A 16,945-nucleotide genomic window follows, 5' to 3' on the forward strand; every position below is an offset into this window, starting at 1 on the left:
CAAATAGATTGTGTCCTTGACCCCTCTGGAATACCCGCTCTCTCTTTCCAGCACTGCAATGCTCTCCTTAATCAATACTGCTTCTCCTCCCATTTTTCTTCCTTTTCTATTTTTCCTGAATACCTTGTATCCAGAAATATTTAACACCTAGTCCTGCCCTTCTTTGAGCCAGGTCTCTGCTATAGCCACAACATCATATTTCCACATGTCAATCTGCACCTATAACTCACCAACGTTATAAACCACACTCCGTGCATTCACATATATGCACAGTAACTCTGATTTAGACGTTATTACTTTCTCCCTTACTCTGACCCCACCTAATAACATACAATTTCTTACTCTAGTGCTATCTATCTCTCCCAGTGTTCTGTGCACCTTGGTACTCCTCACTGATATTATCGTCTGGTTCCCACACCCCTATCAAGTTAGTTTAAATTCTCCCCCATTGCACTAGTAAATCACCCCACAATGAACTCAGTACCAGCTCATTTAGGTGCAACCCATCTGTTCTGTATAGGGCCCATCTCCCCAGAGACAATCCCAATGTCCCAAGAAGCTAAAGCCTTCCCTCTTGCACTAACTTTCCAGATATACATTCATCTGCTTAATCATCCTATTTTAACATTCACTTGTGCGTGGTTCTGAGAGTAATCCAGAAATGAGTACTTTTGAGGTCCTGCTTGCTAATATCCTACCTAGCTCCCTAAATTCTGATTACAGGACCACATCCCTCTTTCTGTCTATGCTGTTCATACCAATGTGTATCACAACTGCTGGTTGTTCACCCTTCCCCCACTTCAAGGTGCAGCCAATGATATCCTTGACTCTGGTACCAAGGGAGACAACACACCATCCTGGATTCAGGTTTGTGGCCACAGAAACGCCTGTCTATTCTCCTAACTATCAAATCACCTATCATTATTGCTCTTCCAGTCTTCCTTATACCCCAATACAGCTGAGCAACCCATGCTGCCATGGGCTTGGTTCTGGCTACACTCCCCAAGTGAGCCATCACTCTCATCAGTATTCAGATCCGAATACAGGTTGGAAAATGGGACGCGCTTAGGGCACTCCTGCACTAGCTACCTGTTTCTACTCAACTGTCTGGTGGTCTCCTATTCCCCCTCTCCCTTAAACTGCGGAGTGACCACATCTATAAACGTGCTTTCCACGAAGCTCTCAACCTCATGGATGCTCCACCATGATGCCAGCTGTGGCAACTAATGACACTTCCTGTACAAATGGTTATCCAGGACACGGAAAACATCCTGGCGTTCCCACGAAGCACAAATGGTGCACTCTAGAGGTTGGGGCAGCCCTGTCATTCCTCTGTTAGTTAATAGCCTTGCTACTGAGAATAAACCTTGCTATTAATAAACCTTACTAATAAACTTTATTAATACTGATAAGCCCTACCAGTCACCCTATCCACCATTTTAAGCATTCACTCCTTTCACCACCAATGCACTGTGGCAGCAGTGTGTACCATCTACATGTGCACTGCAGAAACTCACCAGGGTTCCTTCAAAAGCACCTTCCAAACCCATGACCTCTACCACCTAGAAGGGCAAGGGCAGTAGATACATGGAAACATCACCGCCTGCAATTTCCTTTTCAAGCTACACACCATCCTGACTTGCCATTCCTTCATTGACGCTGGGTCAAAATCCTGGAACTCCATTCCTAACAGTACTGTGGGTATTCCTACCACACATGGACTGCAATGGTTCAAAGTAGCAGCACACCACCATCTTCTCAAGGAATGGGCAATAAATACTCACCTAGCCAGTGACATCCCCATCCCATGAACGAATAAAAAAAGTTAATACACCTTACTAATAGTAATAAACCTTACTTTTAAAAAAGAGATAGATAAGACTCAGCGGTTTATTTCCTAGTTTGGATAACATAAATAGGAAATACTTGCCAGTAAATCACCTACCTGCTTCCCTGTGATGTCGCACCTCAATTTTTCTTTCCAAACGTGTGCTCTGACTTGCATGACTTTCCTTTGCTGCTTTATCTCCCGAAGTCCCTATGGTTGAAGTCTCACCCTCCCCACTCCTGCTTTATCTCCCAAGTCTCATTGGTTGAAATCTCGCTCTTTTCCCTTGCTGCTTTATCTCCCGAAGTCTCCCTAGTTGAAGTCTTGCACTCTCTCTTGCTGCTTTATGTCCCAAAGTCTCCCATGTTCCAATGTTTATTTTGCTCTATGTCATTTTTTTTAAAAAAACTAATTTAATTTTAGTGCTTTTCATTTGCTGGTTGGCTGTGAGAATATTTTAATATGATTGGCTGTTTGGACAGCTTGATGGCATCACTGCAGCTTCATGCTGGGAATCCCCATTAAAGAACGCTACAATCAATGTAACTATCATTGATTGTTATAAAAGCCCATCTGCTTCACTAATGTCCTTTAGGGAAGGAAATCTGCCAGCTTTACCTGGTCTGGCCTACATGCGACTCCAGACCCACAATTATGTGGTTGACTCTTAAAATGTCCTCTGAAATGGTCTAGCAAGTCACTCAAATCAAAGGCAATTAGGGATTCCAAATGCTGGCCTTGCCAGCGATGCCTACATCCCATGAAAGAATAAAGAATGGCAAGAGAGTTAAAATTCTCTCTACAGAGACAGTTAGGTCTCTCAGCAAGCCTTTTTGAGGTTACCGACAAGCACCCTTCCTTTGCCACTGATTGCAAAATCCAGGCCATTGTATCTGTCAGTTTTACAAGGGTGGATATGGCAAGAGATTTACATCTGATCCACCTGACCTGTGAGACTGGTCTATGTACGTTAGAGTTATATACACAAATTTAGACACAGACATAGAATAATCTTATGTTTTATCAAGTCATAGTCATAGAGTCATTACAGCACAGGTGGTGGTAATATGGTCCATCGAGTTCATACCAGCTCACTATAGAGCAATCCAGTCAGTCCTTTTCCTCTGCTCCATCCCCATAGCCCTGAGTTTATTTTTCCCTCAAGTGTCCATCCAATTGCCTTCTGAAATCAATCATTGTCTATGCTTCCATCATCAGCGAATTCCAGATTATTTCCACTCAATATGTAAAATTGTTCTCTCTCACATCCCCCTGCATCACTTGCCCAAAACCTTAAATCTGTGTCCCGTAGTCCTTATGCCATGAACTAATGGGAACAGCTTTTCTTTGTATTCCTTTTGGTTTTTGGAATGCAATACTTTTATGATGTTATCAACTACAAGTACAGGCAGGGAAACTCTTCACACTCCACACTCCTTAAAATGAACAAAGCAGCCCATTGTCTGTTTTCTCTAGCTAGGATTGATAAATATCTGTTACAGCAGCAGCTATTTTTTATGCAAATATATTTTGAAAAATAATTAAAGCAAGACTCACCTCTTCCATTTCCATTTTCTTCATCCTACAAAAGAATCAAAATAAATTTAGTTAAGTGCAACTGTTGCAATTCTTTGATTGTAACAATTTGAGCAATTTACTACTTTCACCCCCTTTGAATGGATGTTCCTGGTAAATTGCTATTAACCCTTCTCAATCAACTACAGACTTCACAACAAATAAAACAGAAAATTCAAGCCAACATATTCAACATTGTCATGGCAAAACATGTCATGGCAAAATATGCAATTCTTTTAAATTTTCCTAGTTGGTTGATAGTTTTCACTGGGCCAACAAATGAATTGAGCTCAACATATCTGATATTTTATAAGAAACCCACACTTTCATAGTAGACAGTGGGTAGGCAGTTACAATTGACCAAATTACTTTGCCATCAGTCACTGGGGCCTGCCACTGTAAAGTAGTGGGATTTAAATAAGGTTCAAATCACTTCACTATTCATCTGCTCCAAAACCCACCAGGATTTTAAAATTGGGTCTAAGATTTTCTAACATAACTCTGCCCGCTTGTTACTCTAAATCAACCTCATGGCCTTTCTCTGAACATTTCCAGTTTTGGACACAGCCCGTGTACTTCAATGACCAGAACTGGTTATACTATTTAATTTGCAGCCTGGCCAGACCACTGCACAGCTTCAGCAAGACTGGTTATACATAGTTAATGTTATGTTTACCATCAGTCCCTGATCTCCTTCAGCATCTCCCTTTGGTACTTTAACATTATTCTTCATTTTTCCCTGAATTAAACCCAAGTGCAGGCACATTTTCCTTTTAACACTTTTAAGCAGAGCTGCTTGAACCCTATTCCCTTAATCCTACCAAAACAAGGTTTTTTAATGACTGAAAAACTGATGAGTATTTTACAATTGACCATTTATGAAATTCAAGTTAACAAGAAATCACAAGAGCACTGCATGAAAAAAAACAGGGGGTGAATACATGGAGAATTGGTTTCATTCAAAGAAATATGATCATATGAAAATGTAACTTTTTCATTTGTTTATCTGCTTCCAAATAGATGTCAGTTGTGTCCCATTGAGAAAGTGGCTCAATGATGGGGGCACAAAAGTTACTTGATGCTTACATATGATTCAGTCATGGTGTGGTAGAATGAGCTTAGATTTTCTTCGTTTCTGAATTGCTTCAAAACCTTTAAAGTTAGCTGGCAATTATAATTGATTAACCTCCTGATAATTTCTCCCAAGATGGATGCTGAGTTCCTGCTTGCTGTTTCTCACAAAATCTGGCTGACCCGCAAACTTTCTGGGCAGATAACTGTGAGCCAGCATCATACTACTCCATGGTGCACTACACAAGTGCAACATTATTCAGCACTTCCAGATTGTGTTGTATGTTTCTAATTTAAGTATCAGTGCTGATGCTGAACAGAAGCACTGTGTAAACAAACCCATTTAGTCCATAGTCCATAGTTCTACAATATTGCACTTGGCATCAGTCCTTCAATTCACAGGTATACTGCTGAGCACAGATAAAGTGAACCGATCAAGCAATTCAGTTTATGATCTGGTTTTTTCCTTAAACAATGAGTCATACCAGGAAAGTAACATGCAAATTTCTTTTGAAAATGTGGTGTGAAAATGCTCAGACAATACCAACGTTCAGGTGCTGTTCTGAGAGTTACACAAATAGTTGGCTTGGCAGGGGCATGGGAAATGTTATTGCCTGGAGCCAATGTAATAAAACACCCCAGAATGCAATTCCAGCTCTATTCATGAGTCTGAATACCCTTCACCCTCCTGACAAATTTGGAATGGTGAAGCCACACCAGAAAACAGCTTCATTCTAAGGCTGGTCAAGGGAAGCAATAGCATGGAACTTTTCACAGGCTTCCAATGAATGAGTGTCAAATATACAGTGATATAATGAAGTAACACATACAAGCACATACATGGGAGAACTCCTATTATCTAATAAACCTCATTAGTGCTAACTGCATTTAAAAAATGCACCAATTGTTGTGATTTATACAGGTTTTCAGAATCACTCACAACAAGTCTCATTCGGCTGACTAAACACAAACACTTACTACTTTACGAAACCCAAGTGGAAAGTTCAGCTAACAACAATCATTTGTGCCACAGTTTCAAAACATATTTCCAAATTCTCTATGTAGAATTATTAAAGATCAACATAAATAAAACTACTTAATAATCCAAAGTGAAGCAACTGAACTGGCTTGCAATTCATGTGACTTAGTAAACTAAAAACTGTTGTAAAGGTATTTTTCAACCTTTCTACCCTTTAGGCAGGTTTTTGAGAATTGAATATTGTCAAACAAAATCCAAGTAAAAACAGTCCGCATCATGCTAAGTATCAGATTCCCTGATTTGATGGGTTATTATTAATTTAAGAAAGGAATTGGAGGTTATAAGGATAAAAACTCAGAGCAATATGGTTCAGGGCCTGCTCGGATAACTGATGAGTTGATCTTGAATACAACTGATCAGAGTACTAAGTAGAACTAATCTGCTGGAAATTTTGCTGTTTTACACTTGAGGAAAAGGCAAGGAGTATCTGTGGTGATTTTTTTTTTAGGCAACTGAATGGGTTTTTGTTTTCTATCTACATGGTCTTTTCTTGGGCAATACTGTGAAGTAATGGAGTGATTAACATGAATGTTTCTTCCAAGAAAATGCTGGCACCAAACCAAAGGCTCACTCCATCGAATGGGATGTCCAGAGTTCATGACAAGGCAAAATGTACATGGGAAAGGCTTTTGGGTTGAATGGCCCTTTCATATTTCATGTTTCATCAAATACTAACATTTCAGTCTTTTCAAAGTGATGTCTTGATTGTCAGCTGTGACTCAGTTGCTAGCACTCTCACCCGAGTCACAAGCTTCTAGGTTCACGACCCACACCAGGGCAAAAATTAAAGCTTACAACTTTAGACCAGTACTGAGAGTGCTGTCAGAGGTGCTGTCTTTCAGATGAGACATTAAATTGAGGCCCCTCTGCCTAGTCCAGTGGATGTAAAAAAAAATCCATAACACTATTTCAAAGAAGAGCAGGGGAATTAGCCCTGATGTCCCTGGCCAATATTTATCCCTCAATCAAAATCATAATCTTCGATTTTAGCATTCCGTCTTAAAAGACCATGTTTCATGCCCTGGTGGTCAACTGTCGAGTTATGCTGTGTTAAGGTGTGGCTCAGGAGCCCCATTTTGGCACAGCAGTCTCTGTCGCATTTGATGCGGATGAAGACAGTGGGTTGAGAAGGTGCACATTTTACTAGCCTCCGTTTTCTCTGGGCCCACTTCTCAGCCTGCTAAGCTTTTTGTTTCTGCTCATATCTTCCAAACCGTCAGCCTCCAGAGGTCAGGGCCATCAGTGACTGTATTCAACTTGTCAGTGTCCATGTCCACCATCTTCATATCTCGCTTTCAGGCATTCTTGTAGCAGAGGTGTGGATGCCCAAGAGGTCGTGACCCAGTGGTTACCATACAGAAGGTCTTTGGGTATACAATCATCATCCATCCAATGAACGTGGCTGAGCCAGCACAGGTATCATTGGCTTAGCAAAGAGCGTATTGCTGATGGAATTAGAATGCTTCAGGACATCAAAGTTGGTGACCTTGTCTTGCCAGAGATGCCGAGGATACACGTGAGGCAGCAAAGGTGGAAAATGTTCACCTTTTCTCCTGCCGAGCATATGCTGTCTAGGTCTCACCACTGTAGGTGTGTGCTGAGGATGCAGACTTGTGGAACTCACAGTTTGGTGTTGTCAGTCAGGTTGCTGCTGTTCTACATTCTTTCACTGGGCTTGGACATAGCCACTGCAGCTTGTGTGATGCCTGTGCTGATTTCAGCATCAAGTGAGATTGCTGGTGATTGTGGAGCCTAGAAATGTAAAGCTATCAACAACCTCTAAGTCACATTGCCATTGCTGATAATTGGCAGTACAGCAACAATCTTAACATGCCATTTATGTTCCTGATGATAATGGTCAGATCAAACACTTTACAGGTGCTAGAGAGTCCATCAATTTGCTGCTGAAGTTGCTTCTTGGTATGGAGTGCTACTGCAGCATCGTGAGTGTAAAGCAACTCTCTGATGAGGACTTGGCGCGCTTTTGTCTTGGATCTCAGGCGAGCAAGACTGAACAGCTTTCCATCAGTTCTGGTAAGTAAGTGGACATCCTCTGTATAGGCATATGACAGCAGCAAAGAGAAGAATATGCCAAAGAGTGCCAGAGCAAAACTCCATTTGGCCCCACTGCAGGTCATAAAGGTTCCGATGTTGCCCCGTCATAGCTGACCTTACCCATCATGTTGGCGTGGAAAGAGGAGGTCACATTCAGCAGCTTTGGCAGGCAGCCAATTTTTTCCAGAATCTTTAATAAACTGCCCCTGGTCACATAGTTGAATGTTGAGAGATCGTTGGAGGCAATATATAGTGGTCTCCTTTGTTCACAGCATTTTTCTTGCAGCTGCCAGGCTAAGAAGATCATGTCAATTGTAGATCTTCCAATTTTGACATCACACTAAATGCGTTCAACCAAGATCTGCAGTCTGACAAAGACAACATAGGCAAATGCTTTCCCCACAATGCTCAGCAGGGAGGTGCCCTGATAGTTGTTGCAATCGCTGTAGCCGCCCTTGTTCTTGTACAGGGTCGCAATCTTTGTATCACACATTTCCTGCGACACTGCTTCCTCCCTCCAGCAGAGACAGAGAGTGCCCATTTCCCATGCTTGATGACCTCAGGCAGTATAGCATCAGCCCATGACAAATGAATCAGTAGCTTTACTAAGTTCCTCCACTGTGGATTCGATATCCAGCTCTGCCATGACAGGCAGGCTTTTCCATGGAGTCTATAGCTTCCTTGGTGACATTGTTCACCCTAGAGTACAGCTCAAGGTAGTATCCTACCCCATCCCTCCAACTGCTTATTGCACGCAGTGATGACCTCCCTACCTTTGTTTCAATGGGGCTGTTTTCTTTGCTGATGGACCTCTTGCCTTTTTGATTGCTTCATACTTACCCCAGGCATTCCGTGTCCAAGGTAACCTAGATATCCTGGCCAAGATGTAATCAGTCATCACTGGGCACACCGCCTAGAAGTCTGTTGGATTTTACTTTATGTGGGCTGTTAGTGCATTTAGAGTCTTCTCACTTGGATCTCTCTTGTAATAAGTGAAATTGGACCCCTTGGTTTCAGTGACAGGTTCATCAAAGTGATGTTAGCCTCGAACCAATCAGCATTTTTCCACTCTTGCTTCCCAGTTAAGTTGAGAGTGCACTATTGTAGACTGTGTCTCGAAGTATGTTCCATTTCAGCTCTGCACTGTGTGGGAATGCCCTACAGCACCTGGTCAATCAAATAGAGGAACTGTTGGGTTTTTATCCAGGCAGGCAGTGTGGCTGATGTTGAAACAAAGATGACATTTCCATTTCAATGAAGAAAACAGATGCAGTCCTTGAATCAACCCTTTACTGAACAATGATAAATTTGCTTCAATATTCTATCGTCCCTTAGCAAAATATCAGGATAACAAATTATATCAGCTCTAATGCTGGTATAGGAAGTTCATATGTTAATAGTTCCTTTATAAATGATATATATTTCAGAGAGTGTGAAATTTGACATGTCTCCTGCAAAATTCTGAAGAGAATTCCTAAAGACAAATACAATGAAAAAGATTCTTCTTGTATACAATTGCCAAACAACTCAAACCCGCACACCCTGTATTAATCTTAGATTGTGGCTGTATTTGTTCCAACATACATGCTCCAATAAACCTTGGGTTCACTGTTAGTTAAAGATCCTTATGCTATTCAAGACATACATTGATTTCTTCCACAGTTTTATTGCATTGTCTGAAGCACGATGTTTTTTATGAAACATTACCATTTCTTCCCTTCCACCTCTGAATCCTATTCCATTATTTTAAAAAATGTCTCAGTCTGACCTTAAGGGATACTGGTTAAGAGTATCGTATGACCCTAGAAAAGACTACTATTCTACTCCAACATTTTTTAAAAATCATCTGCTGGCCATTGGAACAGAGCATCAAAACCACCAGCTTGGTCCAAAGCTGAACTCCCCCAATGGTAGCTACCTAGTTTTTTCAAATATTTTCCACATAAATCTTCTCCCAAAGGCCAACTGGACTCCTTTTTGGAGTGGTTGGGGGAAGGGCCATGTGATGGTCATTACCTCTATAGAAATTTGTGCACTGTCACAATTACCTATATTTTCTCTACTTGAGCACTCACTGGTCCGCTGGACTCCTTATAAATGTTACCCAAGAGCCCAAATCCTAAAAAGGCAGCATCTGTATCTCAGACCAGCAGGACTTTAACAAAGCCAAAGCGGTCAGAGTTTGATAACCTAAAGCCCCCACTCCAATTAAAGAAGAAAGGAATAAAAGAACTCCATCCACATAACTCTTACCATACCAAGATGTTGGAGAGGTGTGGCATTCCACTTTACAAATGTTCAATATAAGACTGCAGTGTTAATTAACAGGTGAATTAATGGCTAATCATCTGACTGCAACATCCTTCCTGCTAGAGGAAATCTCGTGGGAAGGCAAATGACGTACATTCTCTTACAGCACAACACCTCCCAGATAAACAAGCAGCGCTATTGGCTTTGATCTTAAGGAAAAGTCACTGTTTACTTGACAAACCATCAAGATCTAAGGTGAGTTTTTTTTTAAAAGGTCATGAGGAAGAGGGAGAAAAATCACCTGAGAAATACTGTTAAGGGAGGTGGGGGAATACTGTTAAAAATTAAATGAATACAAAAACACGCCAGGATTTCTTTTTAAAAAAGATTTTACCTTAAAGATGTTTTTCCCATATTAGAGAGCTTCCACATAGGTTCAATTCCTAGAGCTGTCAGCTTTTCAATATTCTGCTCAATATCTGCTTTAAGGACTACAACCTTTGAAGTTTGATGTTACATTTGTACAAAAAGTTAAATGATTTGATAGCAGAAGCCATACCATTGAAAAACTCAGCAGGTCTGGCAGCATCGGTGGAGAAGAAATCAGTTAACGTTTCGAGCCTTCATGGCCCTTCGGCAGAACTGAAGCATAGTTAGGAGAAAGGCGAAATATAAGCTGGTTTAAGGTGGGGTGGGGTGGGGGGGGGGCGCGTGGGGTGGGGAGAGAGAACTTGAGGGTGTGGTGATTGTGGAGATAAGCAAGCAGTGATAGGAGCAAATAATCAAAAGATGTCACAGACAATTGAGCCGTCTCAATTTCTCTGCTCCTCTCACCCATTCTAATCTGTCTCTCTCTGAACTCACTGCACTCCGTTCTCTCAGGTCCAACCCCAACATTGTCATCAAACCCGCTGACAAGGGTGGTACTGTTGTTGTCTGGCGCATTGACCTCTACCTCGCGGAGGCTGAGCGTCAACTCGCAGACACTTCCTCCTACCTCTCCCTGGACCATGACCCCACCACAGAACATCAAGCCATTGTTTCCAGGACTGTCACTGACCTCATCTCCTCTGGAGATCTTCCTCCCACAGCTTCCAACTTGATAGTCGCCCAACCTCGGACGGCCCGCTTCTACCTCCTACCCAAAATCCACAAACAGAACTGTCCTGGCAGACCGATCGTGTCAGCCTGTTCCTGCCCCACGGAACTCATTTCTCGTTATCTTGACTCCCTTCTCTCTCCCCTTGTCCAGTCCCTTCCCACCTACATCCATGATTCCTCTGACACCTTACGTCACATCAACAATTTCCAGTTCCCTGGCCCCAACCGCTTCCTCTTCAACATGGATGTCCAATCCCTCTACACCTCCATCCCCCACCAGGATGGTCTGAGGGCCCTTAGCTTCTTCCTTGAACAGAGGCCCCAACAATCCCCATCCACCACTACTCTCCTCCGTCTGGCTGAACTTGTTCTCACACTGAACAATTTCTCCTTTAACTCCTCTCACTTCCTCCAAATAAAAGGTGTGGCTATGGGTACCCGCATGGGCCCCAGCTATGCCTGTCTCTTTATGGGGTATGTGGAACATTCTTTGTTCCAGTCCTACTCCGGCCCCCTCCCACAACTCTTTCTCCGGTACATCGATGATTACTTCGGTGCTGCTTCATGCTCTCGTCGGGACCTGGAAAAATTTATTAATTTTGCTTCCAATCTCCACCTCTCCATCATTTTCACATGGTCCATCTCTGACACTTCTCTTCCCTTCCTTGACCTCTCTGTCTCAATTTCTGATGATAGACTCTCCACCAATATCCATTACAAGCCTACCGACTCCCACAGCTACCTCGACTACAGCTCCTCACACCCCGCATCCTGTAAAGACTCCATCCCATTCTCTCAGTTCCTTCGCCTCCGTCGCATCTGTTCTGATGACGCTACCTTCAAAAACAGCTCCTCTGACATGTCCTCCTTCTTCCTTAACCGAGGTTTTCCACCCACGGTCGTTGACAGGGCCCTCAACCGTGTCCGGCCCATATCCCGCGCATCCGCCCTCACGCCTTCTCCTCTTTCCCAGAAACATGATAGGGTCCCCCTTGTCCTCACTTATCACCCCACCAGCCTCCGCATTCAAAGGATCATCCTCCACCATTTCCGCCAACTCCAGCATGATGCCACCGCCAAACACATCTTCCCTTCACCCCCCCTGGCGGCATTCCGTAGGGATCGTTCCCTCCGGGACACCCTGGTCCACTCCTCCATCACCCCCTACTCCTCAACCCCCACCTATGGCACCTCCCCATGCCCACGCAGAAGATGCAACACCTGCCCCTTCACTTCCTCTCTCCTCACCGTCCAAGGGCCCAAACACTCCTTTCAAGTGAAGCAGCATTTCACTTGCATTTCCCCTAACTTAGTCTACTGCATTCGTTGCTCCCAATGCGGTCTCCTCTACATTGGAGAGACCAAACGCAAACTGGGCGACCGCTTTGCAGAACACCTGCGGTCTGTCCGCAAGAAAGACCCAAACCTCCCTGTCGCTTGCCATTTTAACACTCCACCCTGTTCTCTTGCCCACATGTCTGTCCTTGGTTTGCTGCATTGTTCCAGTGAAGCCCAACGCAAACTGGAGGAACAGCACCTCATCTTCCGACTAGGCACTTTACAGCCTTCCGGGCTGAATATTGAATTCAACAACTTTAGATCTTAAACTCCCCCTCCCCCCATCCCCACCTCGTTTCTCCCTCCCCCTTTTTTTTTTCAATAATTTATATAGATTCTTCTTTCCCCACCTATTTCCATTATTTTTAAATCTAAAACTAAAACCTTTTTAGTCTTTCCACCCCAGCCCACTAGAGCTGTACTTTGAGTGTAATGTCTTCCATTCTTAATTAGCACTTTTCTTAGACAATATCACCACCTTCAACACCTCTTTGATCCTTTTGTCTGTGACATCTTTTGATTATCTGCTCCTATCACTGCTTGCTTATCTCCACAATCACCACACCCTCAAGTTCTCTCTCCCCCCCCCCCCCCACCGCCCCACTCCCACCACCTTAAACCAGCTTATATTTCGCCTTTCTCCTAACTATGCTTCAGTTCTGCCGAAGGGCCATGAAGGCTCGAAACGTTAACTGATTTCTTCTCCACCGATGCTGCCAGACCTGCTGAGTTTTTCCAGGTAATTCTGTTTTTGTTTTGGATTTCCAGCATCCGCAGTAGCTTTTAGCCATACCATTGCCCCAGTTTTCCCTCCAATCATTCTGGAAATACTCAGTAAATATTCTTGCCCAGAAGTTACTGAGAACATAACAGTAAAATACGCTCGTCCTTATAAGCCTGTAAAGAAAATAGCAATTTGTGGCAAAGAAGAGATATGCTGTATGATTTGTGAATCACCATGCAAAATGTAGAGCTTGCTCTTAAGCTCCCTGTGAGTTTCAAGAAATTGTTGGAGTTGCGCTGCTAAAATAAATTAAACTCATTGCAGAAAGTTTGCGCTGATGATGTAAGATTTTAATGACCAGATTTATCTTCTCCTCTCTGGACCGAAAGGAAATAACTGAAACTGTGAAATCTCATTTCTCCAAAATTGTTCCTTGAGGTTTTTAAATTGTATATTTTTTTTAAATCCTATTTTTCCTGCATCTTTTATTCTTTCTCCCCTAATCCAATTTCTTTCATAGAATCATAGAATAGTACATAACAATCAGCCCATCTGGTGTGGAACAACTCCTTCAAAGGGCAATACAGTTAGTTCCACTCCCTTGGCTTTGTCCTCATATACCTGCAAGTTTTTCTTAGGTATTCATCCAATTCCCTTTTGAAAGCGACTATTGCAGCTGTACCCACCACTCTATCAGGCAGTGCATTCCAAATCCTAAGTAGTAATTATATGAAAAAGCTTTTCCTCTGGTTCTTTTTCCAATCAGCTCAAAATTGCAGCTTTTGGTCAATTCAACCATTGGATTTAATTTGACTCGAATTCACCCTATTTCATTCTCTATTGTTCCACTGTTACTTTCTTAATCTTTAAACTTTTAATTGGTTAAGAATATTTATTATTGCTCCTGCTGTTCACTCAAGTTCCTGATGCTCTGTTGCGCTTGCTGCACCTTTATCAGGCTGCAACCAAGAAATTTGTGAACAGTACGGGAATAAAGGTCATCAGGGTCATGAGTGGTGGAGATGAAAAAAATAATGCCATGCAGCAAATTGTGCTCTTTTGCAGTGGTGCACATTTGTTAGGATAGAGTTGAAGGGGCCTTGTTCTTTATCTAATACACTTTGCCTAACCATACTTTCTGCTGGAATCCCAAAATGGGAAAATTGATTCCTTCCACATCACTGACAATTCCAACCATAATAAGCACAACAAATCACTGAAAATAACATTGGGCATGTTAAATTCATTAAAAAATTAACTTTTTTTTCCTGTAAAGAATCATGCATAAATGAGAAATCTTAAAAAGGTGGTCAGAGGGCCATAAAATGCTTTGTTTCAACATGAGCTGAGAAAATTTTGAGCTCCTAGAGTTAGGAGTTTCTTCTAGAGTTATTTTGTGCAGTGTTTGCCAAACCATCTGACAGAAACAGGTCAACTGACTGTGTTTCTGCATCATTCATTCTTACATAAATGTTGCCCTGTTCCTAACAGTATCAAAATGCTCAGGTACTCAAGAATTAAAAAGCTATATCAAATGGTAAAGTACTGTTGCCCTGGGGTTTAATAAAAACTAAAGCTCTCTTTAATGTCAGATATCTGGTACTGCCTGTATTGTATATATATTCTGGTTGATAAGGATTGATGCCCTTATGAAAAAGAGCCACTCATCCAAACCTTGAAGCTTTGTTTATATGATATGAGTAAGTGGAATTTGTCACAGGCAATTGAAAACTATTACTTCTCTAGCCTTTTTGTGTGTTTGACATTATAGCTGTAATCAGGCTGTTAATGTTTGCATGTTTTACCAAAAGCAAACATTTCCATCTGCTTAATAGGCAATTGATTTGGTTTTAATTGTCTTCAAAACATCGTTTGCAATTACAGGTTGGCGGATATACTTTTTGTCATTTAAACAAATGAATTAGATAAATCATTTATACATTTAACGCAGTAAGGACAATTAAGGGCTCTCCTTGTTGCACTCAAACTCTAACTAGTATCGGATTTTAATTCAAGTAATTACCATGGCTTCCATCAACTGTTTTCCAGTGCTTGGTAAAATAGGAAAATTAAATATTCCTTGTAATTTCCTTTAATAACTTAACCATTGAAAAGATTGTTGTGAACAGTACAACCAATATTAATATGACAACAAATTATTCTGATAAACTAATCATATGTGGTTGAAAATACAACTGAGCAAGTTCCAGGTAAAGAATGCCCTCTTAATGTCGGGCATAAGGAAACCACAAAAATGCTAAGTTACAAGAACTGAAAAAAATAACAGGGCAAAGCAACCTGCTGTGATCTTACGATTTGCCAGTCAATGAACATCACGCAAGCAGATTATCTGGTTATTATCACTTTGTTATTTGTAGAAGCTTGCTGTGCACAAATTGGCAGCTACATTTTCTACATTACCATGGTGACTATGTTATAAAAGTACTTTATTGACTGCAAAGCACTTTGGGACAACCTGAGGTTGTGAACGGTGCTATACAAATACATGACTTCTTTATGTTCAATGAGCAAACACTGCCAAAGTAAATTTTACCACTCAACATGCTCAGACAATGTTAACTTTGGGTGATATAACGTTAACCTATAAAAAAAAACTTCATGTCCAGATATCACTCCACCCCAACATCACACTGAAATGTTACATTATTTTAATGTTTGCAGTATTTTAAATTTGAATTAATGGCTGAACTTTACTGTAAATATAAATCAGCAGCATCTTTTAATTTCATAAGGTTGGTGGATGTTCCCTCTGCACGATGGGCCTAATGGCTCCTTCTGTGCTGCATCCATTCTATGATTCTATGTCCTACTTCTACGCAGGACAAGTTTCAGAGCTACATGTTGTTATGTAATCATTCTCTTAATCAACAACTTTAGTATTCAGCTGCAATGCAGTGAAGTAAATGTACTTGGATCAGAATGAAGCCTGCGGTGAAATTTGTTTGATCTTTGGTCATCTGATGTTGAACCAGGATAGTGTGGCACAGCCTAAGGAATTGGTAATCTTCGGAAAAGCATCCTCATTTCCCATTAGTATGAACGTTTCTTCTCAAGCTGGGATCTGTTGGACAGGGTTATAGATCTGGGATCCATTGGACTGCTTTACTGAGCTGGGATCTGTTGGATTGTTTTATGCGCCGGGATCTGTTGGAGAATGCTACAGTGCTGGGATCTACTGGTTCAGGGTTGTAGAGCTGACACCTGCAATGTCCTGGAACTGAGATTATAGGCAACTGTGGATAGAAAGATTGGAAAGCTGGGGCTATTCTCCTTGGAGAAGAGAAGGTTGAGAGGAGATTTGATGGAGGTATTCAAAATCATGAGGGGTCTACACAGAATAGATTAGGAGAAACTGTTCCCATTGGTGGAGGGGTCGCGAACTGGAAGACACTGATTTAAGGTGATTGGCAGAAGAAGCAATGGCAACATGAGGAAAAACTTTATTATGCAGTGAGTGGTTAGGATCTTGAATGTACTGCCTGAGACTGTGGCGAAGGCAGATTCAATCATGGCTTTCAAAAGAGATCTGGATCATTATCTGAAGAGAAAAAATTTGCAGAACTACAAGGAAAAGGTGGGGGAGTGGCACTAGGTGAATTGCTCTTGCAGAGAACTGGCACAGACACGTTAGGCTGAATAGCCTCCTTCTGTGCTGTAACCATTCTATGATTCTAAGATCCAAAAGAAAATATGACAGCAGCACGTTGTGACCATATATGGATGCAGTTGATTACAATGGAAAATTTCTGTTTCAACCAAATGCTGAACAAACATTGAACCCAGGACCTTGGATTACGTACAATGGCATCCATTCTGCACAATTAGAACTTTGTGCTTTTGGGGAGTAGTTCTAGACTGAATTCAAAATCACACTCAAATTGGGGTAGTTCAGAGGTTCATTGGATTATTTTTCAGAATATGTTTAATTTGGACTTTTGGGTTA

General features: G+C 41.7%; 1 protein-coding gene across 13 annotated transcripts in view; it reads right to left on the minus strand.

Annotated features, from left to right (window-relative positions):
* arhgap23a (Rho GTPase activating protein 23a) overlaps positions 1–16,945 on the minus strand; it is a 501,306-nt gene that overhangs the window by 173,965 nt on the left and 310,396 nt on the right. For all 13 annotated transcript variants that reach the window (XM_078529389.1, XM_078529391.1, XM_078529390.1 and 10 more), the window contains one exon: positions 3,386–3,410. In XM_078529389.1, coding sequence (XP_078385515.1) covers positions 3,386–3,410 — 25 coding nt within the window. The remainder of the gene's footprint in view (positions 1–3,385; positions 3,411–16,945) is intronic.

The sequence above is a fragment of the Cetorhinus maximus genome, chromosome 25, assembly GCF_964194155.1.
Source record: "Cetorhinus maximus chromosome 25, sCetMax3.hap1.1, whole genome shotgun sequence".
Taxonomy (NCBI): domain Eukaryota; kingdom Metazoa; phylum Chordata; class Chondrichthyes; order Lamniformes; family Cetorhinidae; genus Cetorhinus; species Cetorhinus maximus.